This window comes from Dreissena polymorpha, chromosome 13, assembly GCF_020536995.1.
Source record: "Dreissena polymorpha isolate Duluth1 chromosome 13, UMN_Dpol_1.0, whole genome shotgun sequence".
Lineage (NCBI taxonomy): Eukaryota > Metazoa > Mollusca > Bivalvia > Myida > Dreissenidae > Dreissena > Dreissena polymorpha.
In genome coordinates, this window is record NC_068367.1 from 64,399,870 (window position 1) to 64,426,160 (window position 26,291).

At 35.1% G+C, this 26,291-nt stretch overlaps 3 protein-coding genes across 3 annotated transcripts in view; 2 read left to right on the top strand and 1 right to left on the bottom strand.

The window, feature by feature from the left end:
- LOC127855577 (uncharacterized) overlaps nucleotides 1-26,291 on the top strand; it is a 185,454-nt gene that overhangs the window by 109,118 nt on the left and 50,045 nt on the right. The gene's annotated exons all lie outside the window — the stretch shown is intronic.
- Nucleotides 1-26,291, top strand: part of LOC127855578 (uncharacterized) — a 246,130-nt gene that overhangs the window by 78,338 nt on the left and 141,501 nt on the right. The window lies entirely within an intron of this gene.
- On the bottom strand, nucleotides 8,454-9,698 carry LOC127855583 (uncharacterized). The gene has a single exon (XM_052391316.1). It carries the CDS (start codon nucleotides 9,656-9,658, stop codon nucleotides 8,660-8,662), a length of 999 nt encoding a protein of 332 aa, XP_052247276.1. The 5' UTR covers nucleotides 9,659-9,698; the 3' UTR covers nucleotides 8,454-8,659.

Consider the following 26,291-nt stretch of genomic DNA (forward strand, 5'->3'; position numbering starts at 1 on the left):
CGATCGATAACAAACGTCAATAATCCTTTACAAATATTGGTGATCCTAAGTTATTCTCGTTTATATTTTCTTTCTTATTTGATCAATGGAGTTTAAATGTTCAGACCATTTTAAGGACCCAATTCACACGTTTTTTAAAATCTAACAACTAATGCCGATTTGATTTAAAACCAATAGATACGTTTAACACTGCCCATTTTAACAATTACCACGACGCATTAACATATTGATAACGAGGCTCCCGATGTGCGTTTTAGAGTAGTTCCTACTGTTTGAATTTATCGAACCGTTTTTTTAAATGTTTTTGATCTATAAATAATTTCTTAATGTTTGCGTAATTTCCATCATCATCATCACCACCATCATCACCATCATCATCATCATCATCATCATTATCATCATCATCGTCGTCATCGTCGTCGTCACCACCATCTCCACCACCACCACCGCCGCCGCCGCCGCCACCATCACCACCACCACAACCACCACCATCATCATCATCATCTTCATTTTTATTATCATCTTTTATCACATCACCATGAAAGTCACTATCATCACCATCACCAACATCACACTATAATCACAATTATCGCCATCATAAACATAATAAGCTGCAGCAGCGGTATCATAATTCATGATTAGCAGCAGCAGCGGCATCATAATCAACATCAGCAGCATCATCATCAGCAGCAGCATCAACAACAAAAACTTCATCCTAAACATCATGAGCATATTTTACATTGTTGTCATCAAAATCTTAATTATTTTAACAAGCATGTATTGTCAAATATGTATATTCCGGTGACTATTTCCAAAATAAATTCCAAACTTATTCAAAACCTAAGAAGGCTAAGTGTATTTAAAGCATATGCTTTATCTTTAATTCTTAAGGAGGATGTATTATTTTAATGGTGAAGTAATGACTATAATATGGACCGTTCAAATAATGTCCGCAAAACTAAACGGACACATTTCTAATTTCATTTTAATTTACGTGAAGCAACACGTAGATTGTATGTTAGTGTCTTGTTATAACTTGCCAACGGAAATTAGGCTGCATTTAATTGAAATATACATTTATAGAGCTTTGTACATCATATTTCCCAAATTTTAAAATTAATACAGCTTTCTTTTAAATCAAAAGCCTACCTGCAAATAAAATTTTAACATCCTTTACAATTCTGTCGGTCACGCAGAATTGAAGCGTCATTCAATAGACGGATTACATATCTTTTGATAGTTGCAAATGCAAATAGGATTTATAAAAACTCCTTTTGGTGTCACTCGGATATTCGAAATGTTGACTGATTTGACTTTTTTGAAGTTAATATCATCGCTGTCGATTTGTATAAGCCCAGACGTGCCTCTAAGTTCTAACTTGGACGATTAAGTGTTGGTTATAAAACGTCTTTTTTTATTGATAACTTTTATAAATTCATCATCAAATAAATGATAAACATTATCAATAACACATAGTAATTCTCTTGATAATAACACGTTTACACGTTGCATCGTAGCGTTATATAATATATATTGCGATATTAGCGTTGATTAAACATGTTGTTCCGTCTTATAAAAAGGATTAACTTACACTCGGTTCACATAATTATATATTTTGACAAATCACTAAGTTATTTCATATCATGCAATATTGGTGTGCAAAATATGTGCAATGAATTTGTTGGAATGTTGAGGCTGTCATGTATTATTGACGATGCTGCTTCAGCAGCTCGTCTAAGTTATCATACCATGAAAAAATTCTTCACAATGGCGAGCTATGTAAAAGACCGAGCCAGTCCGATTGAGATAACTCGGTTTTTCTAATCGGCATATCTCGCTGATTAGCATTGTTGATTAAAAAATTCTCAATATGTGATAAATCTGTTAACATTGCCTCAAACAGAGCACCCTAAAAGCGGTGCTCCGACTGGTCTTTCATATTTGCGGATATGAATTTGGAGTTACTGAAATTAAAATGCCAATGAAAAACACGTTAAAATTCATTCGATCGTTACACTACGCATGAACGGAGTGTATTTTTGTTCATACAACGATTTTCATATAAAAAATAAAGGAAAATACATTTAAAAAGCCGTAATCTGTTCATATCTGCAATTTTAAGTCATATCCGCGGATATGAGTCATATACGCAATTTATTCGTATCCCTCAACATATAACAATGGCCGCGCTGGTTCACACTCGTGTCAGAACTTTCTTACAGCAAACATCGGCTTGGTTGGCTATTTAGAAACTGTCAATCAGGATATATGAGTTATTTAATAACTAAATCTTCGCTAATGTCAACAATGGATTGAATTCGAAGTATATATTCGATGTGAATGCAGGACTTTCTGGATATTGACAGCTTGATACGGCAAAACTGGTATTTTTAGTTATCAATTTAAGTCACATTTTGCTTTGTAAATTGTATTCGAGCATTTTGCGACTTATTGAACGACTATGATACCCGATATCAACATATCACATGGGATTTGCAGATCACCAAGCTGTCCTGAAAACATTGATTACAAAGTCTTTACTCAAATAACTGGTTTGTATTATTTCTTCTTTCTATTTTAGTATTTAATATCATTTTAAAGTCAAATGAACTGTGTCACAGTAAAAAGACATTAAGGCGATTGTGGCCAGTTTGGATCGAGATCAGCCTGCAGTCGCTTGACAGCTCTTTGCTTAAAAGCGGTTTTCTGACAATAACAAATAGTTTAATTGGATACTGAATCAGACTGCCCTTTCCCTGTGACCTGGCTCAAATAATAGTATTGTCATTAATCAAATGATTTTATTTCGAACACTAATCAAGTGTTTTTTCTGGTCCCTCGGGATGAATGGCCCAAGCACTTTCGTGTTGAGAATTGAATACTGCTTAAGGCGATGCTAGGGGGCGTGAGAGATGTTGCATCTTCCGATATCTCTCATGAACTGACTCAATAATACCGAGTCGGCAATATTTGACTTAATTTTTGGTTTGGTTGCTCTGACTAGGGATCGAAAAATTTCAGAATCTTCCTAAAAGCCTATTGGTAGAGTGTCGTCTTTGATTGCAGGAGGTTGTGCTGCGGGTTTGATCCCCAGAAGCGACATTGAAAACTATCCAACTTTGTTATCTAAAAGGCTGCTTAACCTGATATACTAAGATAATGTGAATTTTCTCTCACATGATGGTCATCAGTTATATTATATACAAACTCACAGCAGTAGTAAACAATGGGACAATAATTAATGAACGCATCTTTCATTTGTCTTTGACACTTTGAGTTTGACATGGTCTAGATTGAAATATCTGACTTGACTTTACCAGCACTCTTGTGACAGAGCTAAAGTGTAAATGTACCATTGAAGATCACCTAAATCCAGATTTGCTATTATAGAAGTGTATAAAAAGTTTTAAGGTTGTGACAAGTAAGCAAAAAATGGGTCATTACCGAGAGACCACAACTGATCTATGACTGATTTTAAACAAGAAAAATCAGTGCCCGATTTAGATTTCATTACACAGTTCAATAAAACTTAATGTCAGAAGACTCGTAACAGTTTAACGTAATGTTACCAATGTGTCAGACCAGGACCTTGATTTTGAAATCTAGGACATGCATGGTCAGATGATGTCATTAAATATTATTTATTATACATGTATTGTCCCCTACCGATGAAACCGGAGGGGACTTACGGTTTGCACTTCGTCTGTCTGTCAGTCTGTCTGTCAGTCAGTCCGTCACACTTTTCTGGATCCTGCAATAACTTTATAAGTTCTTCATATTTTTTCATGAAACTTGAAACATGGATAGATGGCAATATGGAGATAATGCACATCATTTCATTATGTTCCTACGTTTACAATTCTGGTTGCTATTTTTACTGACAATGGTAGAGTTTCACCGGTAGGGGACCATATTGCTTGACAATCTCTTGTTATACATTTTTTCAAACACATACAAATGTAAACATGTATCTGTAACTGATGTAGATGTTATAAATAGTAAAATGCACTAAGTCAGAAGGCATTTGACTTGTCTGCTGGTGCGTTGGCACACCAGGTGGCTCTGTTGCAATGGTTTGATGGACTGCTTGGATGTGTAGTTACATTATAAACAGTATATCAAACTGTAGTATTTCAAATATGTTTGCATCTAGTATACTTATATTGATAATATTTACAAAATTAATTTATATGAATGATAAACTTGACTGAAATCATTTAAATGATACTGAAATCATGACAATACTTTATACTGATAATTATTCAATTATGCTGCTTGATACAATCATGTACATCTATATCAAATGAGATCATACTGTAACTTCAGTGATGAATTTCAGTGATTAGATTAAATCCAAAATGTAAGTCACTCCGATCTCTCTCCCGCAGTGCGCATACCTAAAGGTCCTGATGTGTACCAATCCAGATCCAGATTTAAAAATAGTATACATAAGTATGTATCATGTTGTTTAGAGGGGATGATTTTCCCTCTGTTGTATCATTGTATTGTTTTACTTTTTTAATCAGTGTGTTTAAAGATATATAAACATAGCTCCAGCGTCAGAGCTTCAGGCAATGAATATTTCACCCCCTGATCTTTTTTTCTAATGTATATTTTAGCTAGTTCCTACATTCAATACAGTCAAATATATGTTAAGTAGTATCTGTACACATTGGTAGATTAAATTTGTATATTAAATATTATTTTGTAGTGTTAAAAAGATATAGTACAAGTGTTCATGCTAGATGAATTAAGAGCCTCAGTCAAGCGGTATTTAAACATTTTTAAATGGTAAAATTTTCTGAAATGTACACATTTTCTCTTGAGCACTGGCCAGATATAAAATGTATACCATTTAACCACTTTTATAATGAAGTACTGACCAGATCTCAAATGTTTATCCCTTTCTCTGGCACCCTGCATGGTCATCTCCTGTTGGTCACCGAACAAAATGGCAAGTTATATGCAGAACAGTTCATTTTATTCAATGGTTGAATGAAATACTTCAGAAAAAATTAACACCCTTTTCACATGAAAGTTTAACTTTCACAGTCATGGAAAAATAGCCTGCACCAAACACAGATAAAAAAAATGCTTTTAATTTGTGGATCAACCCATATTTATGTGCATAAATATCTCAAGACTTCATGAAATCAGGACAAAAAATTGTATTTTATGTACTTAATTAATCTGGCTGTAGTTATCAAATTATTATAAGCTCAATCAGTATAATATATCATTATTTATGCTTTGTGTATTGTAAAAATATACACAATCATGCAGTTACATGATAGCAATAAATAATAACAAAGCCACCCATACTATAAAGGTCATTGACAAAGCCTATGGTAAAAAATGTGAACACATTGAGTGTTATCGCCCTCTCTGTGGCTGAGAAAAATATCGCTATTGCTTATTTAACATATTTTCTGTACATTTCTTCAATAAACTTACATCAATTTTCTTTTTCTGTTTTCTTTTTCTTCCATTTTTTTTTCGTAACCAATTTTTTTTTCGTTCCCAAATTTTTTTCGTACCCAAATTTTTTTCGTACCCAATTTTTTTTCGTAATCAAATTTTGTTTGCCATAATTTTTTCGTTCCCAAACTTTTCGTACCAAATTTTTTTTTGTACCCACATACACAATTGTGATGATGTAGATCAACTTAAATTGATGCTTTTATATCCATCCTCTTCAAAAGCATCGTCACACCAGTACTGTCAGTACTTTGATTACAATTAGGCACACATAAAGAGGCTTAGGCGAAACTTTTTGCATAAACCATATGTGTTTATATTAAGGGAAAGCGTATCGCATTTGATTCGTGCAAACACAATGAAACCACCTTGAATATATTTATCAATGTGGAACGTAATATAAAATCTAGAAACGGATTAATGATTTTCTTGCTTTTAGCACAAAACAGCCAGTTTGTTTACGGCTGTTATAACGTTTAATTTTGCGCGGGAAACTTTGAGTGGCAAGGGAGAGTGTCTTTTATAATCTTCAAATCAATCAATATGCAAATTATGTCGCGCCCAACCACATACCTCTAGGTCCAATGTCAAGAGATCAAATGAATGCCACAAAAGAATATCATTGTAAGCTTTTTCTGGAGCTTATCTTTGTCCATCGTTAATGCATTTTGAAATCAACTTGCGGTAGTGATAAAGTGATGTATGCACGTCGCATGACCCTTGTTGTTATAATGTAAATGTCGGATGTATATTTTCATTTGACATTTGCTATACCAAAACTCAATTCTTTGTTACACACACTATCATTTTTTTTATTTCATGTTAAATAATACCCATACACTGGTTATAAAATGTAAGTGTACCGCTTGATCCCACAAATATGGCCCCTCTCAGACTGTAGAAAGATCAATTGCTGATGCGGTCACAGCTACAGCATGAACGGTATTAGCTTCTCGGCTACAATTGCAGTGATTCGTGCTTCATTCCACTTGCTTGTACGCATGGCAATTAGTTCGTTTTAGGTAACATATTCTTCAAGCTGTTATGTAAATCTAAATTTAAAAGTATGTACTTTCTGGAGTCATTAGTAATTATTTTTTTGAAAATTAGAGAGTGGATGCAATACGATAGAAGATGTAATATCTGGCGGTTGTTTATCACATTAAAACATATTGTATAAAATCTTGAACAAAACCCCCCACACGCTTGAGGAATTATTTATTCTAAGTTATGCTGTTATGTTTTAATTGTGCTTTGTGGATCGGCACCTTATGCCAATCTCACCTCTGTACTTGGACAGAAACGTATACAAGGGGCTGATGCGTATCACCTTGGTCCCTATATAACAATCACACAAAATGAGAAATAATTACGTTTAAAAAGTAAGTGCGCTTTGCGTACGTGCATGTAATGCTGATATGACATTTTTACACGAACAGAAATGTATGTACAAGTGGCTGATATGTACCATCGGGGTCCATGTATTACAATCACACGCAATGAAACATGATTGAATTTAGTTTTATGCAGACTTAAACTTGTGCGTCTTGAAGTATGAATATGGGCAAAGCATGTGTAAACATGCATGTTTACCAATACGTTGTGTGTAAGGAATGTTTCTAATTGCAATTTTACCCTCAAAGTGTGCAAAATACACTGATAAATTAAAAATCACAAGCATAATGTGGATAAAACTACACTGACCAGTTTTTAAAACACAATATCAAGTTTTATGCAAATCACGTTCATGAGACTATCAGAATAAGTTTACTAAATGAAGTAGATTATCTTATGCCTCTTGATACTGATTGTCCGACTAAGGAAGTAATATTGCGAAAAAACAACAACATAAAAGCCGAAATAATAGTAATATGTAAAAACATGGCATGGTATTATTACATCGTTGTCGCCCTTAACATAGTCTTGCTGTTTTTAAAATGTCAATACTTGTAATAAACATGCAGATGATTACTCCTTTTGCTTTTCAGCTGATGAGATAGCTTATCAGTGCGTTTCTGATCAGAAGTAATCTTCGAGTTTAGCATGCTTTAAATGGAACTTTGCACTGTGTATTCAACCATTGATCTGCATTGAGTGCGCGATGTTCCCCTCTAAAGGTAAACATATACCTTATCGTGTTTTAAAGACGCAGTTAAAATAAACTAAATGAATGCTTTATTATCATATCCAATCGCTACGGAATACCATAACTGCCATCGTAGTTATACGTTAAAATCAAGAGAGCTACAATGCGATAGTGCGATAGTACGATGGCGACAATGCGATAGTACGATGGCGACAACGCGATGGTACGATGGCGACAATGCGATAGTATGATGGCGACAATGCGATAGTGCGATGGCGACAATGCAATAGTACGATGGCGACAGTGCGACAATACGATGGCGACACTGCGATAGTACGATGGCGACAATGCGATAGTGCGATCATACGATGACGACAGTGCGACAATGCGATGACGACAGTGCGATAGTACGGTGGCGACAATGGAATAGTGAGATAATACGATGACGACAGTGCGACAATACGATGCCGACAGTGCGATAGTACGATGGTAACAATGCGATAATACGATGACGACAGTACGACAACGCGACAGTACGATGGCGACATCGTACTATCGCGTTGTCGCATTGTCGCCATCGTACTATCGCATTGTCACCATCGTACTATCGCGTTGTCGCATTGTCACCATCGTACTATCGCATTGTCGCCATTGTACTATCGCATTGCCGACATCGTACTATCGCATTGTCGCCATCGTACTATCGCACTAGCGCATGGCTTTCTATGGATTTTGGTGTTTTTTAATCTTCAATTAAGCATGTATAAAACATATTTAAGATGTTCCGTGTATTCCTTGACGTTATTTTGGTCATAACGGTAGTGTGGATGTGAAAATTGATTGTTATTATTTATTTTACAGAATCTGAGAAAAGAATATCTGACACTCGTTGTCATTAAACACCATATTTATTTAACACGTCGTTGTAAAGCTCGCTAAATTTATGGCTACTATTATAATGTCTTTACCTGTATACAAATTTTATTTGAAATGACGTTGGTCATATCAAATATTTGTATTTACAATATTTAACAAAGATTAAAACTAATCGGAACTAACAGGCTTTATAATGTGTATATTTTACACGTTCATGGATTATTTGTCGATTCCACTGTCCGTCTGCTTCCACAGAATGTCATTTGGCCATTTATTTCTCGTCTCTTGCTGCAGTGGTCTTGTTCTGTCGTTGGGCGCGTATGGAACAAAACCTCGAGCTGACAGGAACTGAATAATTTCTAAACCAGTATCTGTCTCGGCGTGATGCATCCATTCCATAATCAAGTATCGAATGTTCACGTATTCAAAGAACCGTTTGGCTCCTAAGAGCGCTTTCATCTCATACCTTTCAATATCCATCTTGATCAGCAACTTTTTCTTTCTGAACATGACCTCTAAATCGTCAAGCGTTACAGCTATTGTGCTATTTTCGAAATCAGGTGCCAATTCTTGGCCACTCACAATCGCCATGCCGCCAACATTCCCGGCGTCTTCCTTGAGGTTTACCACTTCCGATTTGTCCGACAGAGCGTTCCAAAGCATAGTTACATTCCTTGTGAGGTTTCCAATCTGCAAGGACGTCAGAAGCATCTCCAGATTCTTCCGGTTCGCGTCCAACGCCGTCACTCGGCGACCTAAAGTTGCCACCGATATCGTATACACACCAATATTGCATCCCAAATCTAAGAACTCCATGTGTTGGTCTGTTCTTAGTAGATTTAAAACTTCTCCAATTAGCGCTCCTTCCCAATTGCCGTTGTTCAATATTGATTTCGAGATATATATGTCCGTTTTAGGATCATAAATGCATATTATCGCTTTTTTGATAGTCGGGACTATTTGATAAACGCATACATTAATTTGGCTTGCATTTGAATAGTCCTTGGACGTATCAAATAATCTAACACAAGCCCTAGAACTGCTCCAGCATCCTGTCAAAGTTTTTGAGTATGCTGAATTTGAATCCGACATGATTCCGTGATTCATAATATCTGTTCTTGAGATATTTCGAACGAACCTGTTTATTATAAAAACAAAAATCAACGTCAATAACACAAGAACACATCCTTTTCTGCTTTTGCATTTAAACCTGAACATGATTATCTAAGTTTGTTTTCGCAATTGATTCAAAAACAAAAAAGTCTCAATTTAAATTGATATGTTATCTTGTTTGTTTTATATTAAGGGTTGTTACACAAGTCTACTACATTAGTAATCATAATTGAATTTTTATATTTGCAAACATAGTTCGCTGCATGCAAATGAGAGTACGACCTATTTTTTTTAACATATAGATAGAAGTTTGATAAGGCCATCATTAGTTTGGATGATGTATACTAACTTGTTTTCAAGCGTGAGTGAACTTTGCGTACGGTCGTCAATAACGCGCTTTTGCTTTGGAACAGATCTGTTTTAGGTTAAGGTCATTGTTTCTTTTTGTAAAAATGCAAATTTAAAATAGATACAGTACTTTGTGCGTGATGAGAGCATCAACGGTTTCCACAGTCTTGAACACATGGGGGATATTAACTAACGCATAACTCATAGATATTATCTTGACGCACATGATTAAAACGTCTGTACTTTCAATGACCTCAATATAGCTTCCTCTAACGCTCAAGCAGCATTTTCTTCAATTGTGTTAGTTTTGAGTATTAATGGTGGTTAAACGTGGTTTTAATTAAAAAGAAGGAATATTAAAAAAGAAATATTGCACAATGTTGCTTATACGTATATAAAATATAGTACATTTTGCCTGCATCTGATGTCCACTAACATAATAATGCGCTGTACATACTAAAATATCTTAAAAATCGACTCTTTAATGCATGTAAAAGTCTCAAAATAAAATTCCAATTGAATTTTATTGATCTAATTTTGATTTTGTTTGTGCAGTTTGTTGTCCTACATGCACTTACAGTGAGTCGAAAAGAAAAGGAACCATAACATACACTTACGAATTATGAATAAAAAGTATTTTTATTGCATAAACGAAATTGGACTATCTTCAGTGTGTCGTTCACATTTTACAACTTTTCTGTGAAAGACATTGCAACTTTCTGGAATGCACGTTACATGCAGAAATTCTAATATGAACATTTCGGGGATTGGCGAACAAACACATACGTAAGACTAGAAATGGCGCGGCAGAGGCCGACGCGTATCCCCACGCCGCAAGCTACCATGTGTTTAAGTTTCAAGGTTCTAGCTATAATAGTGAAGGAGGAGATAGTGGCCAGGACGGACGAAAAGTCAATATTTGGTAGGTGTGGCCTATGTGGGCGGGACCCTGGGTATCGAATGTGGCTTGGTTTTTCATTATGCTGAAATAGCTCGGGATCTTGACCACCAAACTGGCTTAGATTTTAATTAGGCTGAAATAGCTCATGATCTTGACCACCAAACTGGCTTGGATTTCAATAAGGCCGAATCGCTTGGTGTGTTGATTACAAAACTGGCTTAGATTTTTATTACGCTGAAAAAGCTCGGTATCGTGACCACCATACTGGCTTGGATTTTAATGATGATGATGAAAAAGCTTGGAATCTTGATCACCAAAATGCAGGTATTTTGAAAATGCTGAAATAGCCCGTGGTCTTGACCAAAATTGCTTGGGTTTTAATAATACTGAAAAAGCTTGGGATCTTGACCACCAAACTGGCTTGGATTTAAATTATGCTGAAATAGCTGGGGATCTTGCCCACCAATCTGGCTTGGATTTTAATTATGCTAAAATAGCTCGGGGTCTTGGCCACCAAACTGGCTTGACTTTAATTTATGCTGAAATAGCTCGGGGTCTTAGCCCTCAGTCTGGCGTGGATTTTTTTAATTATGCCGGAACAGCTCAGGGTTTTTAAATCCAAAATGGCTTGGGTTTCAATAATGCTAAAACAGCTTGGGATATTGACCACCAAACTGGCTTGGATATTAATCATGTTGAAATCGCTTTGGGTATGGACTGCCAATCTTCGATTTTAATTATGCTGAAATAGCTCGGGGTCTTGACCACCAATCTGGTTTGGATTTTTATATGTGCCGAAATAGCTCGGGATCTTGACCACCAAACTGGCTTGGATTTTAATTTTGCTAAAATCGCTCGGGGTCTTGGCCGCTAATCTGGTTTGGATTTGCTGAAATAGCTCTTGATCTTGACCACTGAACTGGCTTGGATTTTAAATATGCTGAAATAGCTCGGGGTCTTGACCACCAATCTGGCTAGGATTTAATTATGCTAAAAAAGCTCAGGATCTTGACCACCAAACTGGCGTGGATTTTAATATGCCTGAAATAGCTTGGAGTCTTGACCACAAAAATAACTTAGATTTTAATTATGCTTAAATAGCCTGGGGTCTTGACCGCCAAAATGACGTGGGTTTTATAATACTGAAATAGTTTGGGATCTTGACCTCCAAGCTGGCTTGGATTTAAATTATGCTGAAATAGCTTGGGGTCTTGGCCGCCAATCTGGCTTGTTTTCATTATGCTAAAATAGCTTGGGGTCTTGACCGCCAATCTGGATTTTAATTATGCCGAAATAGCGCGGGGTCTTGACATCCAAAATGGCTTGGGTTTCAATAATGCTGAAATAGATTGGGATCTTAACCATCAAACTGGCTTGGATTTTAACTATGCTGAAATAGCTTGGGGTCTTGCCTGCCAATTTGGCTTGGGTGTTAATTATGGGTCTTGACCGCCAATCTGGCTTGGATTTTAATTATGCTAAAATAGCTCGGGCTCATGACCATGAGATGTTCAGTATTAATTTGAAGTCAATTGGTGAATTAATGAAGAAGTTATGTAGAAACAAAATTTTGGTGGGCGTGGTCTATGTGGGCGGGGCGCCCCAGGGTTGGTTATGGGGCCAGGCATAGTTGAGATTGACCGTATTGTGATAAGAGATGTTCAGTATCATTTTGAAGTACATGTAATTCGGTGTAGAAATGGAGAAGTTAATGTAAAATAACATTAAAAAATGAGTAGAAATCTCTGACCCGTTCCCACCCCAACCCGCATAACTTTTGACCCAGGGCGCGCCCCAGGGTTGGTAATGGGGCCATGCATAGTTGAGATTGACCGTGTTGTCATAAGAGATGACTAGTATCAATTTGAAGTAAATCGGTGTAGAAATGGAGAAGACAATGTAAAATAACATAAAAAATGAGTGAAAATCCCAACCCCCATGACTTTTGACCCAGGGGTCAGATCGAAATTCCAAATAGTGCAGGGTCGGACATATGCTCATAGCTACCATGTGTTGAAGTTTCAAGGTTCTTGTGCTTATAGTGTAGGAGGAGATAGTGGCCAGGACGGACGGACGGACAGACAGACGGACAGACAATTTCCCCACGCTTTTCAAAAGTGTGGGGATAAAAAGATAGTAAAAGCATTTGCATAACCATTTGAGAAAACACATGTAAACAATACATTATAATTACGAACATTGACAGAAACGTGGTAAGGTACGTGCGTATAGTTGCTTGTTAATTGTATAATTATTAATTAATTTTAAGATTCAAGTACTTTATAATCATCCCTCAAAGTGATTTGTTATGCTTATCGCGGTTAGAAGTACAACTGTTCACGTTAAACCTTAAACTTGTGATAAAGAACCCACTGCGAAATGAACGAAGCTACGGTTGAAAAACATTTGACTTAAAGGACGTGCTTTTAAAGTGCCCACAAAATCAAATTGGCCGTACTCTGTGAAATGGAGGTTTAATGCATAGGCGTTAAATGCCGTCCCAAATTAGCCTGTGCAGTCCGCACAGGCTTATTTAGGGCGACACTTTCCACCTTAACTGTAATTTTAACAAACATGAGACCTTTTCTATAAACAAGAAAACAATACAAGCGGAAAGTGACGTCCCTGAATAGCCTAAGCGAATTGCACAGGCTAATATGGGACGACACTTTACGTAGATGCATTTAACCCCCTTTTCACAGAGCACGGTCCACATACTTTATTCTCACAGGAAGGTTAAACAGCTATTATAAAGTTCTACTGAACAGCTTGAATAATTACTTTAGTCTGCGATTTCGTAATGTATATACCGGTACACATTCATAGTGGAGTTATTTTCACCTTTCGATTTAATCTTTAATTTGTTAAAGCCACATAAATAATCAACGAATATTTCTTAAATTATTTCGTAAAATAAAATTAACCCATAAAAAAATCATCGTTCCTTATAGCAATGGACAACATTTTAAAGCTAGATGTGGTCTGGTAGTATAGATTCATATAAAGGCTATTTTAGAGCACGGTAAATGTTCAGTATTACGCTTTCCTAACAAATATCGTAACTAATACGAAAATTTGCGAATCTGAAACAATTTTTTTCAATTTTGTCAATTTACCAAACCGTGAAAAGATCCCTTTAACTCCGTATGCTTTGACGATGACGCTATGAGGTCAATTTTTTGCTTATTACCTTAAGTATGGTTACGAAGTCTCGCGGGTGTTTTGAGGTAATCTAATAATCCTCCCAAGTGACGCCGAAACCTGTTACGAGAAAAAAGCCTTTACAGCATTAAGGTACGTTTCAAATAAAGTCCCCAGTGCTTTATATCTGATAAGGACCGCGGACCGCGGAACAGACCGGATTCCTTTTTTTATTTTTTACGTTTTCGTGAAAGGGAAAAATTAAAACTAGAATCGCGAATGTGTAGTACTAATTTACTAAAGTTAAAAAGGGAGTATCTCAACGCCATCTTTAATGCATAAGCATGTATTTATCGAAAGAAAATGATTTTCCAAACGTTTTCACTCCTGCAAATTTAAATTAAAGTACGAAAGTATTGCTTTATAAAGCCATAATTGCACAGGTGCGATAAAGTTCTTTAGAAGATATATAATAGATAAATCTTACACTCATGCAAGTATTATATTGAAATTAATTACAAACTTGTGAGTTTTCAATAAACACAGTTCTTAATTTCCCCATTCAATTCAATAGCAAACCTTTCGATGAATTGTGTTTGAAAGCGACGGTAGGCTGAATCGAAGTTGAACATGTATGATTTGACTATTGAATACTATTCGAAACGCATTGCTTGTGTACTCAATAGTTTGAAAGAGGAAATCATACAGTTTTTAATTGTATTTGAAACGGTTGTATACATTTAAATACGAATTAATTCTGAGGTCTCCATAGGAACATCCATGTGTGCCCAAACTAGCTTTGGATCGTTTGAATCAAAATAATAAATTATTTAAATCTTGTTCAGATGCAACTATGTGCATATAATGAAAGCTCAATTAATAGTAAAATTGTACTTTTTCTTGATAAGCGAAAAGATTCAGAAAATTAGCCACTTGATGTCGAGACTTCGGGCCACTTTGGGCAGATATCTAACGTTCTCGTGTCACGCGGCGTTACAGGGTTTCGAAATAAAGCAAATATCTAGAGTGTTGAAATTATATCAAGGCGTGTAATGTTCATAGACGTATTTAACATAAAAAACTATGTTTACATTCTTTGAAAATACACCATAGCGAATATCCAAACATAATCGAATAATTAGATCGGCATGAAAATATGTGAGGGAAAATAAAAAGTACTTTCTGTGATTTTAATTATTATGTTATGCAGCCCTAAATAGATTTATTTATAACATGTTTTAATTACTGATTTTTTAATACAGACACTTGTGTACATGATGTTTCAATACTTTTCATTGTTATTTATGTAAATTACCACGCTTGTGTTTGTATTGCAGTGATGCACTTTGAATATATTTTGTTAACTTGTATGTATGTAAGTGGTCAAAGTCGTTTTGCTTATGTTTCTGTTAGAAAACTGGACAACTATTGTATATTTAACATAAACTATGTTATATTTAAATTAAATTACAGGAGATGTATCTGATACCGTAGATGATAACATATATCAAGATAATTTAGTTGAACACAATTCTGAGTTCAAATGACATAGTTTCGACACACTTGCGTCTTCCTTAAGGTATGACTGATGATCACGTGTTTGACAGTTTAGGTCGTGCTTTGTATCGCTTAGTAAATCAACCAACCACATAATAGCAAATGGTCGTTATCGAATCAGGATTAAATATACATTATGTCTACCGATAAAACAGTATTTATGTGCAACTGTCGTCCGTTTGCAGTCGATGGTAATCACCATAATCACCGACCGGAGAACCCTTACTAATTTTATCTGTGAGTTCGAAGTGTAAACAATTATTCTAAACAATTGCAAAATATTGTTATTTATTCAATAATTCTATGTTTCGTTGGATATACATTTTTTATTTCAAACAACCCAAGGTGTGATATCATTCTTAAATATAATGTCAAAAAAATATTCAAACCAACAACTACACGCGAACTACATCCATGTGTGATTAGATCGGGCTGAGATTAGCTGCTGATGTTACTTTAATAAATCAATGTTCGGTCTATCAACATGAAACTGTATAAATGCAACGGTTTATACTTTTTATAAATGAAAGACTTGATTTTCGCGCATGTCGCGATCTTCTTTGAGTAGTTTTGTGCCTTTGAAATTGATATTTCATCATCGTAAATGTAAACTTTATGTCGTTAAGCGGTCTCTCAGTTCTCAATGTATCAACATAAATACTATGGTAAAAAGCAAAACGTCAATTAATCTCGGTCAGCAGCTGAAGCGTGCGCGTCGCGACCGAGGCGAGAGACACCCGCAGAAGATCTTCTCACCTGTACATATTTCCTTATAGAGGGAACTTCTGCGGGCGGCTCTGCTAATCCAGCTGAGTCCGCCACCCTCGAGCCGGACGTGTTCTACACTGCTATGTTCGCTGTCTCCCCGAAGATACAGCGGTCTCGTCAACCGCTGATACAGGACCTTGAAGACCGGGGGCCCGAGCCACTCTGTATGCAAGGGTCAAGGAGGTAGTGTGGCTTTCACACTATACTTTCCAAGAGAGGGACTGGTACATCGACGGGGGTTTGCTATCTCCGGGATCTTGAAGACCGGGGGCCCGAGCCACCCTGTATGCAAGGGTCTAGGAGGTAGTGTGGCTTTCACACTATACTTTCCAAGAGAGGGACTGGAGAGAGCGGGACAGGGAGCCTACCAGTATGGAGGACGTACGGGGTGGACCTGGTGTTAACATCAGAACATCGAGGGTGTGGCCCTAGAGAGTGGACCCGGGGCGGCGGTACTCAGTGCGCACAACGCACTGGGGAAACCGTCTCGGGGTTGAAGACGACGGCCGGTGACGATAGTGGCCATAAAGGCAGAGCTGCTTGCTGCACTCCCTCGGCGGAGCTGCGTCCAGACAAGAATTTATCTGGAGATTGTCTCCCCTGAAACATCACAGGGGAAGGTCGATACCAAATGTAGTCATGAAGACGCGGGAACGACCTGTAACTATACTACAACAACACACACAAAACGTCAATTAATTATATGTTGTCATAGTTATTCTTTGTGAATAGTTATGTGCCCTTGAACTTGTGGATACATATATAACTTTGTGTTGCAAACTTGTCCTTGGGTTATCTGCGTATGACCAAGAAACGTTATCAATAAAGTTTATATTAGTAAGAAGTGCACGGAGTAACTTTGTCCCGATACTCTGTGAACATGTATGTGAAATAAGGCAAGATTTTAAATACTTTCATCATTGCGAATGTGTACTTTGGGTTGAATACAGTTTTCTGTATATAAAAAAGAAATCAAAACAAAACAAAACTTTGTATGAGTTTTGTTCAAACTATGTAGCAGTTCTATACGTCATTTGTTGTGTTTGTAACACTATTTGTCTCACTTCTGCAATTCATTTAATAAATCATCATGAAACGTTTCGTCTTTTTGTGCAATCAACTTTAAGTAGCAAAGAAACACACTTTAGAGATTAATTGTATTGACATTCAAGTTTTGCAACATCATGGAATAAGCCGTTGCAGGGTATTTTTCGTCTTCAATGACTGAACAAATTTAAACTTATTGGAATTATATTTTAATATGTGTGTCATTGTTGATAATATAACTTGCATCTTTAAGTATAATTTGATGTGTAAAAAATTGTTCGTATATGTATCACATGTGTGTCCTTGTTAATCACATTACACGTGTTATGTGAGTGATGACATCATAAAAAGTACTGGCATTTTATGCCCACCTCAATGAGCGAGACAGAGACATGCAGAATTGTACTTGTCCGTCCGTTAGAAGTTTTACAAGTCGCGGAATATTGTTTTATCAAATCCACACCAAATGTTGTGAGAATTTATATATGAATGACATTGTTTTGTAGGTGGTTATTTAGGAGCATTTCAACCACTTTTGCACAAATTGGGGCCAGTTTTTGCATTTTGGACTCTATATAAAAATTGTATACAGAAATAATATGACAGTGTCGAAACTTTATTGATCGCCCGTCGTGCGTTGTCCGTCGTCAACAATTATCCTGTGCACTCCTTACAAGACAACTTTTTTATCAATTTTTTTATGAAACTTTATCAGAACTTTGGTCTCAATTATATTGTGGCCGAGAAAATTACCGGGAAATACATATACCAGTAAAACACGGACACACGGTCATATTAAATAAAACGCTTGTGATCGCTCTACAAGCCACATGATGGGCCCAATCTCCAAGTAACTTTAACACAATATTTTAATGATTGCACATTTGAAACTGGCTTGCGGACAAACATTTGGTCAAAAGGTAATATAAAGATATGGGTGCGGAAAATCTAGAAGAACATTCCAAATTAATCAAACTTTGCCAAAACATCTGTAAAAGTCATATCTTGGCGACATTCGAAACAGAGTCATGAAGAGTAAACCAAGGTTACTTAATCAACTAGAAGAATAAGTTAGTGAACAAGTGGTCCAATTTTTCAACAACATCATTAAATATGGTCGGAAAATTGGTCTGACACTATCTAAATCGATATTTGAAATGGTTCACGTAAGGCCACTTACTAGGTCATTAGGACAAATAGGAATTTGCGAAAACTCAAGAAGCTATAATATAACTGCATGATACATTAAAATAACGTATTTCTCTTATATCAAGACCGCGGTCGAAACATGGTCATGTGTGGTCAATTACTCGGAAAAACGAGAAGCGTTTGAACACTCAAAAGTTATATTTTTAAACTGTTTCAAATAAACAAAGTCCGGAAAATTGTTTTAATAATATCTAAGTTAATTCCGAAACTGGCTCACGTGTCGGACATAAGTCACTGTGTAAAATATAAGAAAAATGTAGGATCTCTATTAGTCTCATTTATTGCTTAATATGCATGATACTTGGTCAGAACTTTTGTTTGAAAACATTTTAGCGTAAAACGAAAATTAGTCATGTGGATTTTAAATTATGGTCACTAATTTGAATAACATACAAATATTGTGAACATATTTTGCGTCATCTTCATAACACTTCTTCGGCATATTTATATTTACAAGCAAATTTGTTGAATTGATATCCCCCGCAAAATAAATGCTTCTGGACACAAACGTGTTCTGGATGGAAAAACGGATAGACAACGCCAAAATATATCCTAGTTTTAATTCAATATACCTAAACAGTATTTTAAAAAGCTCAGAAAAAAATGTATTTTAAGGAACAAAAGGTGATTATTCTGCATTAAAAGGTGGTGTGCAAAGAAAGTTGGTGTGCATCATTCGCTTATCTATATTTACACCCAAACCAAGTTTCATTGAAATGCACGAAATCAGTTTCATAATATGCTTCTGGACACCATAGTGTTCTGAACGGATGTACATCGCCAAACAATCTTATCCAGATAAATGGACGGATGATCAACGCCAAAACAATATGCTCCTCCAGATAAAATTATGAGAGAAGTAAGGAAAGAGAAGGAAGGACAGACAAGTCAGCGACTATATGCTCTCCCTTTTTGGATGTATACATAATTCTGGCAAAAATGCTGGTCAGTTTAGGGGTTTAGCGTACGACCTTACATGAAGCATTTGTGTAACATTGACCCCTGATGTGAATCGTATGACCTTACATGAAGTATATTGTGTGACGTTGGCCGTAACCCCAGACATGAACCTTTACCTTACATGTAACCCTTGACTTGAATCTTACATACGACACACAGCAAGGAAGAAGATGGAGAGGAATTATGGAAGGTTATTACAGAATCCACTGATGCATAGTAAAATAATGGCTAAATAATAAATATTTCTACAAATGTGTGACCTTTGATGTGTGACCTTGACTTTGGTGAAAAACATATAGGTCTTGCACTGTTTGATAATTGAGAACAATTACATCAGGACATTTTGAGAATCCATTTAAGTATGGTGGAATCCTTACCAAATAAGGCATATTTAATCAAAATGTGTGATTTTGAGCTTTGTGTGTGACTTTGACCATGACCCTAGCAACCTGGATCTTATATTTGACACTCAGCTAGATAATGGAGAATAATTGTGGACAGTTATTACAGAATCCATTGAATCATAGTAAAGGAATGGCTAAATAATGAATAATTCATCAAATTTGTGAACTTTGACCTCAATGTGTGACATTGACCTTAGCCCGTAGGATTTTGGGTGTTGAATGTGAAGCACCCCCAGATAATTGAGAACAACTTTGGCAAGTTTCATGGCTCTGGTTCATGTTTTTACGGAGATAAAGCTCTAAGCTTATATTAAAAGGCATTTGTTCAAGATACAAAGGGCCTTAACTACGTAATTTACCGATGGTGTACAATGCCATTTGGCGTTCATCATCCTCTTATCCATATATATATACTCATACCAAGTTTCAATTAAAATCCGCCAAAGCACTTTCTAAGATATGGCCCCGAACACAAAAGTACCAGACGAACGGACGGATGGAAAGACGAAAGGACTGACGGACAACGCCAAAACAATATTTCTCCGCCTATGGCGGGAGATAATAATACCTTTGCTAAGTTCAGCACTAGAAACGTTACAAAACGGGTAGGTTATTATTATATTATTATTACTTTTATATGTGTGTGGGGGGGCAAATATCCCTAAAGCGTTGTCAGAAAATTGAAAGATAGCGTGACCGATTTCTAAATTTGGTCAGATGTGGTTCAAAATCTAGGTTTCTTGAAAGAGTAATTCGTGTACAGGGCTTTTTTCCTTCTTAGAGAATGGTCCTAGACGGCTAATTCACATTTTAACTCGGACATTTCACAAATCTAACATGGCCACAGTACTTGACAAAAACAGCCATGTTTAACCTTGAAGATTGTACATTTTTGGCTCAAAACTCTCAAAAACAACCATTTTACAATTCAAACTTACAATTTGATTTAATATTTACATAAGCAAGGCAAGATATCTATAGTGGTTGTGCTTACCTATGGCATGTAATACAGTTTACTAGTCAAAATGTTGTTGATCTAGATGAAAGTGGTTATTTGTTGAAAGAAAGCATGTCCAGACAATGAAAATATTTTTTATTGCACTATTTGAAGACATTTTAATATGATGCAATTTTTAAACATACTTATACTATAATACGTATTCTTATCAAACTGAATTTCACAATGTTTAATAGTTCGTTACTCGTTTCTTCACAATTTTGACAAGTTCGCGACTATTTTTTTGTCAAAGTGAGGGGGCCAGGGCCGCTTCAAAAAATCTGTGAAAAAGCCCTGGTGTTCAAACTCTTGAACACACATTTTTGACAATAAATCATACATATTATACAATTCATGAAACTTGGTCATAACATTTGTATGATATGTTTAAAAATATGTATATCACACAAAATAATACGTGTCTCATTGCATACACTCAATCGATCCCCTAACGAAACACTCTTATAATTATCGTTTCTTAAGTAAGGCCCAATATATTAACTGTAAAATACGTATGTTGGTATTTGAAATAATTTGCTAAATAGCGTGCAAATGATTGGGTTTGTTTGAATTTGAATAAGAAATTGCTGGTATTAAAATACTGATCAATTATATATTATATATAGATATTGATGTATCCTATTTATGTTTGGTCCAATAAGCTTTCTTTAATTGTTGAAAAATGTAGGGCCCGATATGTTTATTTATTTGGAATCTTGTTGCAAAAGAAAAAAACGCTGTCTAATACCATCCGACTCGATTTGAGCCATACACATTCCTATTATCGAAGTATTTACGAAGAGCTAAGAGGGAACTGACACATCAATTTAATGCTATTTCAACGTAACTGATGTTTTGGATGGTTATGTGTGAGGCTAAAGATAACGAGTACATTTGAGAGGCATGAATTAGCTTAACACTTGTAGATAGCTGATTTCTATCTGAAGGGTCTACGAATTGCACTCAAAGACAGCGTAGGTACTGAATCAGCCGATCTTCAGAATGACAGCAACACCTTTTTACAGAAGGTTAGTGTTGAACTTTGTGAAAGAATACGAGCCGACAATCTGCAGCGGGCACACAAAATTGAACAATTTATTGAAGTTCTCAGAAAATCGCAAGAACATGAACTAACTTACAATGATTTCATTAAAATGGAATAATGTATTTTAAAATAAAAAGAAGAAAAACAAATTATATAAATAAAAACAAACGAATAAAAATTAAACTTCTTGAGAAATGAACGCAGTAAAATGTCCACCAATCATAACTGTAACACCAAAATACAAACTAAATCAACGACTGATAATGTTCAAGATGAAGGTTGGCGCACAGTTGTAAGAAAACAAACATCGCCAAAAAGCAAACTGTTAAAGTTTCAAATCAAGAGAGGGAGCAGGAAATGTTTAATTTCAAAAGACACACGCGGATCAGAAAATAGTGAAAATTCATGAGATAAGGAGCGCTATTACAGAAAATAATCATGGAAAAACATCTTCAATCTCTTCAACAACAAATACTCAACCATCAAAAAACGAGCATACCACGGGCACAAAGAAGTCTTACAGAGAAGCCGTAATCTACGAGGGAACTACGACATCTAACATGTATGCCAACGGGACATCGCTAATTCAAACACTGGAAATATTAATAAATACCTTGAAGGATTTGATTATAACGTCAAACCAAAAAACAAGGCGTTTAACATACTTCAAAAGCAGAAGGAACTATAAGAAATTTCAGAAAAGAAAAAAAAATGATTCAGCAGGGTAAGGAGACCGTTTTAAATTTATCAAACAGAACATAAACTGACACTGATAACATGTTGTTAGGATAATGATTAGGCTTCTGTCTTCGTATTATATCTCATGATAAAGTTAAATTAGCGGAAGATGTTTTTCTTTTTTACCAGAAGAGTACGTATAAAATAATATTTTACATTAATAATTTAAAACGATAATTATGGACACTAATACGGAAAATGATGAAAATTAACACCTGCCATTTAAAAAAAAATACAATCTACATTTACACCTCCAATTACCTTGACTTCCACATAGAAGCTATCACTAATGAAATTCTACATAACCATTCTGACCAAATATCTCTAAGGACCAACTACAATTTCTAAACACTTTAGCAAATGATAATACTATTGTTATTAAAAAAAGCCGACACATCAAATACTATTGTGGTAATGGATAAAAATATATATATAATAAAGAAGTAACTCGCCAATTAAATGATGAACGTTTTTACAAAAAAGTGAATAAAAAACCAACACCAATCAGCGATCGAGAATATCCAAAAATGTTTTGAGGAAATAAAGATCAACAACCCCGGTATAAGTAAACAATTTGACTTGTACTCAACTAATATTCGAAGTCATAAATTCTACATTTTGCCGAAGACACACAAGCCATTTGACAACAGTCTTCCACTTGGATATAACGGTCGGCCCATCGTGTCTGCATGCAGTTCCAACACAGAAAATATTTCTAAATACTTGTACATTGTATTAAATCCACTTATGCAGATTTTACCTTCGTATGTTAAAGACATCACAGACTTTATTAACACAATTAAGAATATTGAATTTTAAAAAAAGATTGCAACTTTGTTACACTAGATGTATCTTCTTTATACACTAACATTCCATTTAATTAGTGCATTGAAGCTTGCACATATTTTCTTAAAAAAGAAGCTTTACATAATAATTTAAATGTTGATGATATTACCAAACAACTGCAAGTTGTTCTTGAAAATAATTGTTTTCAGTTATGATACTTATTTACAAATTATGGGTACTGCGATCAGTAGTCCTATGGCACCGTCTCATGCAGCGCTTCTTCTGGGAAATTTTTAAAAAGATTTTCTTAAAAATACGCCTAATATACCATGTATTTGGCTTAGATTTTTGGATGTCTTTTATGAAATGGAATGGCGCTTTAGAAGATTTATAAACCTTTATTGATACCTAAAATAATTTCCATTCCACTATACAATTTACCTCTAGTATATCTGAACAGTCTGAATCTTTCCTTTATGTATCTATATCAAACAGTGAACACGACACTATTGTTACAAATATATTTTGTTAACCTAATAACATGCATTTATATTTAGAATTTTCGTCATCTCACCCCATGTCATGTAAACGGAGTGATCCGTACAGTCTGACTAAGCGCTATAGAAGTTTCATATCTGATGATGATTCTGCATTTAATCAGTAATTACATAGTTCATTTAAATATTTTAAAAGTAGAAATTATCCAACAAATGTTATTTAATATGGATTTTCTAAAGTGAATAATATGACACAGGATAATTCATTGGTTGTTACTCAGAGATATACTGATTCAATAGTACCCTTTAAGGTATGTTTTAACACATCACTTCCTAATATTGCTAAAAATTTACACAAATACTAGGATTAATTAAGATTATCAGATAAGGAAAGTGTGAAATCCCTACATTCATTTAAGCCTATTTTGGCCTATAAACGACATAAGAATTTAAATAACACTCTTGTGAGATGTTGAGTGTCTTATATCAATACTCAAATACATTTATCTGGTAAATGTAACCGACAAAGTTGCACACACTGCAACAATATTAACATATTTTCAAAATTTGATAGTAGTGTTACCGGTTACTGGTTTATCTTATGAATTACACTATGATGTTGATTGTTCTTGACGTAATGTTATAAATCTGATAACAGGTAAAAATTTCTGTAAACAATATGTCGGGCAAACTAATCAAAATGTTTCCCGCAGAATTAATATCAAGAGACTTTATATTAAAACTTTTTAAATAAATCATATTTCACATGTTGCTACACATTTTGGATCTTCTCACAATTATCTGATTTCTCTTTTGTACCTATTGATATTGTTGAAAACAATCTAGGCCGTTTATGCAAGGAAACATTTTGGATACATTAATTAAAAGCTATGATTTCTAACGGTCTTAATAATTAACTGCATTATAACATATAGAATATAAACATACTTCACATACAAATTTGATGTTTGCCTATTACACTGTCCTTTTATACTTCATGTAAGCAATCCTCGTAGTATCACAAAATATAACAAAAACAACAGAACTCTCCGAATTATTCAATCGTTTCGCGTCGCTTTATAATTTTCAGGTTTTTAAATTGTCAAGGGATGCATATAATGGATATTTGAGAGCGTGGCAAATGTTTCAGTATTATTGTTTTCGTTCAAATATCATATCTACAAATCTGCAACTTTTGTTAAATTGTGTCAATTTACCAAAACGTGAAAAGGCCCCTTTACGATATACATGTTTTAATTAGAGTGTGCGATAAAATGCTTCTTTGTGATACTCTATTGATGGTTTTTATTAAGTATTTCCATCAATTTTATTTAATATTTGTTCAAAATAGCATTTCCCACGGGATTTTTGTCCGTATGGGATTTTTTCTCATGGGATTTTTTAACTGTTTTTTTTCCAAAATAAAAAAGATTATTTTTTCAATCGAAGAATATTGAACGAAAATCAGCACACATATTGTTAAAATGCTTAAAATCGATATCTTATCTTACGAAACTAATGCATTGTTTTATTGACAATCCATTAAGAAAGTGTGAGAAATACCGAACGTTAAAAAAACGAAAATTCACATGAGTAAAAGCAAAATTCCCATGGGAAGGCCAACTTTGCTTATACATTTCGTAGTGAACAAAACGCATTTTTAAAGCGAAAATAATCCATTGCGAATCAAAAATAATACTTGTATCGCATAATTAATCTCAAAGATGCACATCTGAAATAAAAAGGATACTTATTTGCGTAATTTCCGCTTTGAAAAGATGTATGATGTGATATTGAACTGTCGTGCGTTTTCTTTATCCTTATAATTATGGCCCTTTGCATTGAACGACTTTTGTCTAGTGAGACAATATTTGGGTGCTTTTTCTGGGTAGAAACAGTACTCTGCCTCTTTGGAGTACATCTTAAGAAAGCTCTCAGAATGGGGATAAAATCCGGGACCCCGCGATCGCTCGATATACACTATATCCGCGTGTATACTGCAATCAATTTATGCGAACGAAATAAAAAAGTTTGTTCATGTTGTCGCAAGATTACCTATGGATCTGTACTGAAAGCATTATTTCAGCTGACCGAAGAGTACGGCTGGCACTGAAATAATGCTTCCAGTACAGATCAACAGGTAATCTTGGGACAACCTAATACCACTTTTTTATTTCGTTCGTACACATTGATTGCAGTACACACGCGGAAATAGGATGTTTTAACAATATCACACTAGCCCAATTGTCTTTCAGTTAATACTTCTAATATATCCTGTAACGTTTGCCAAGGTTTCCACATCATAAAGTCAGATAAAGGCAAGAATGTTTGTTTGTTAAT

Coding starts and splice junctions, on each gene's coding strand:
- LOC127855583 (XM_052391316.1), bottom strand. CDS start 9,658: ATGTTCAGGTTTAAATGCAAAAGCAGAAAAGGATGTGTTCTTGTGTTA.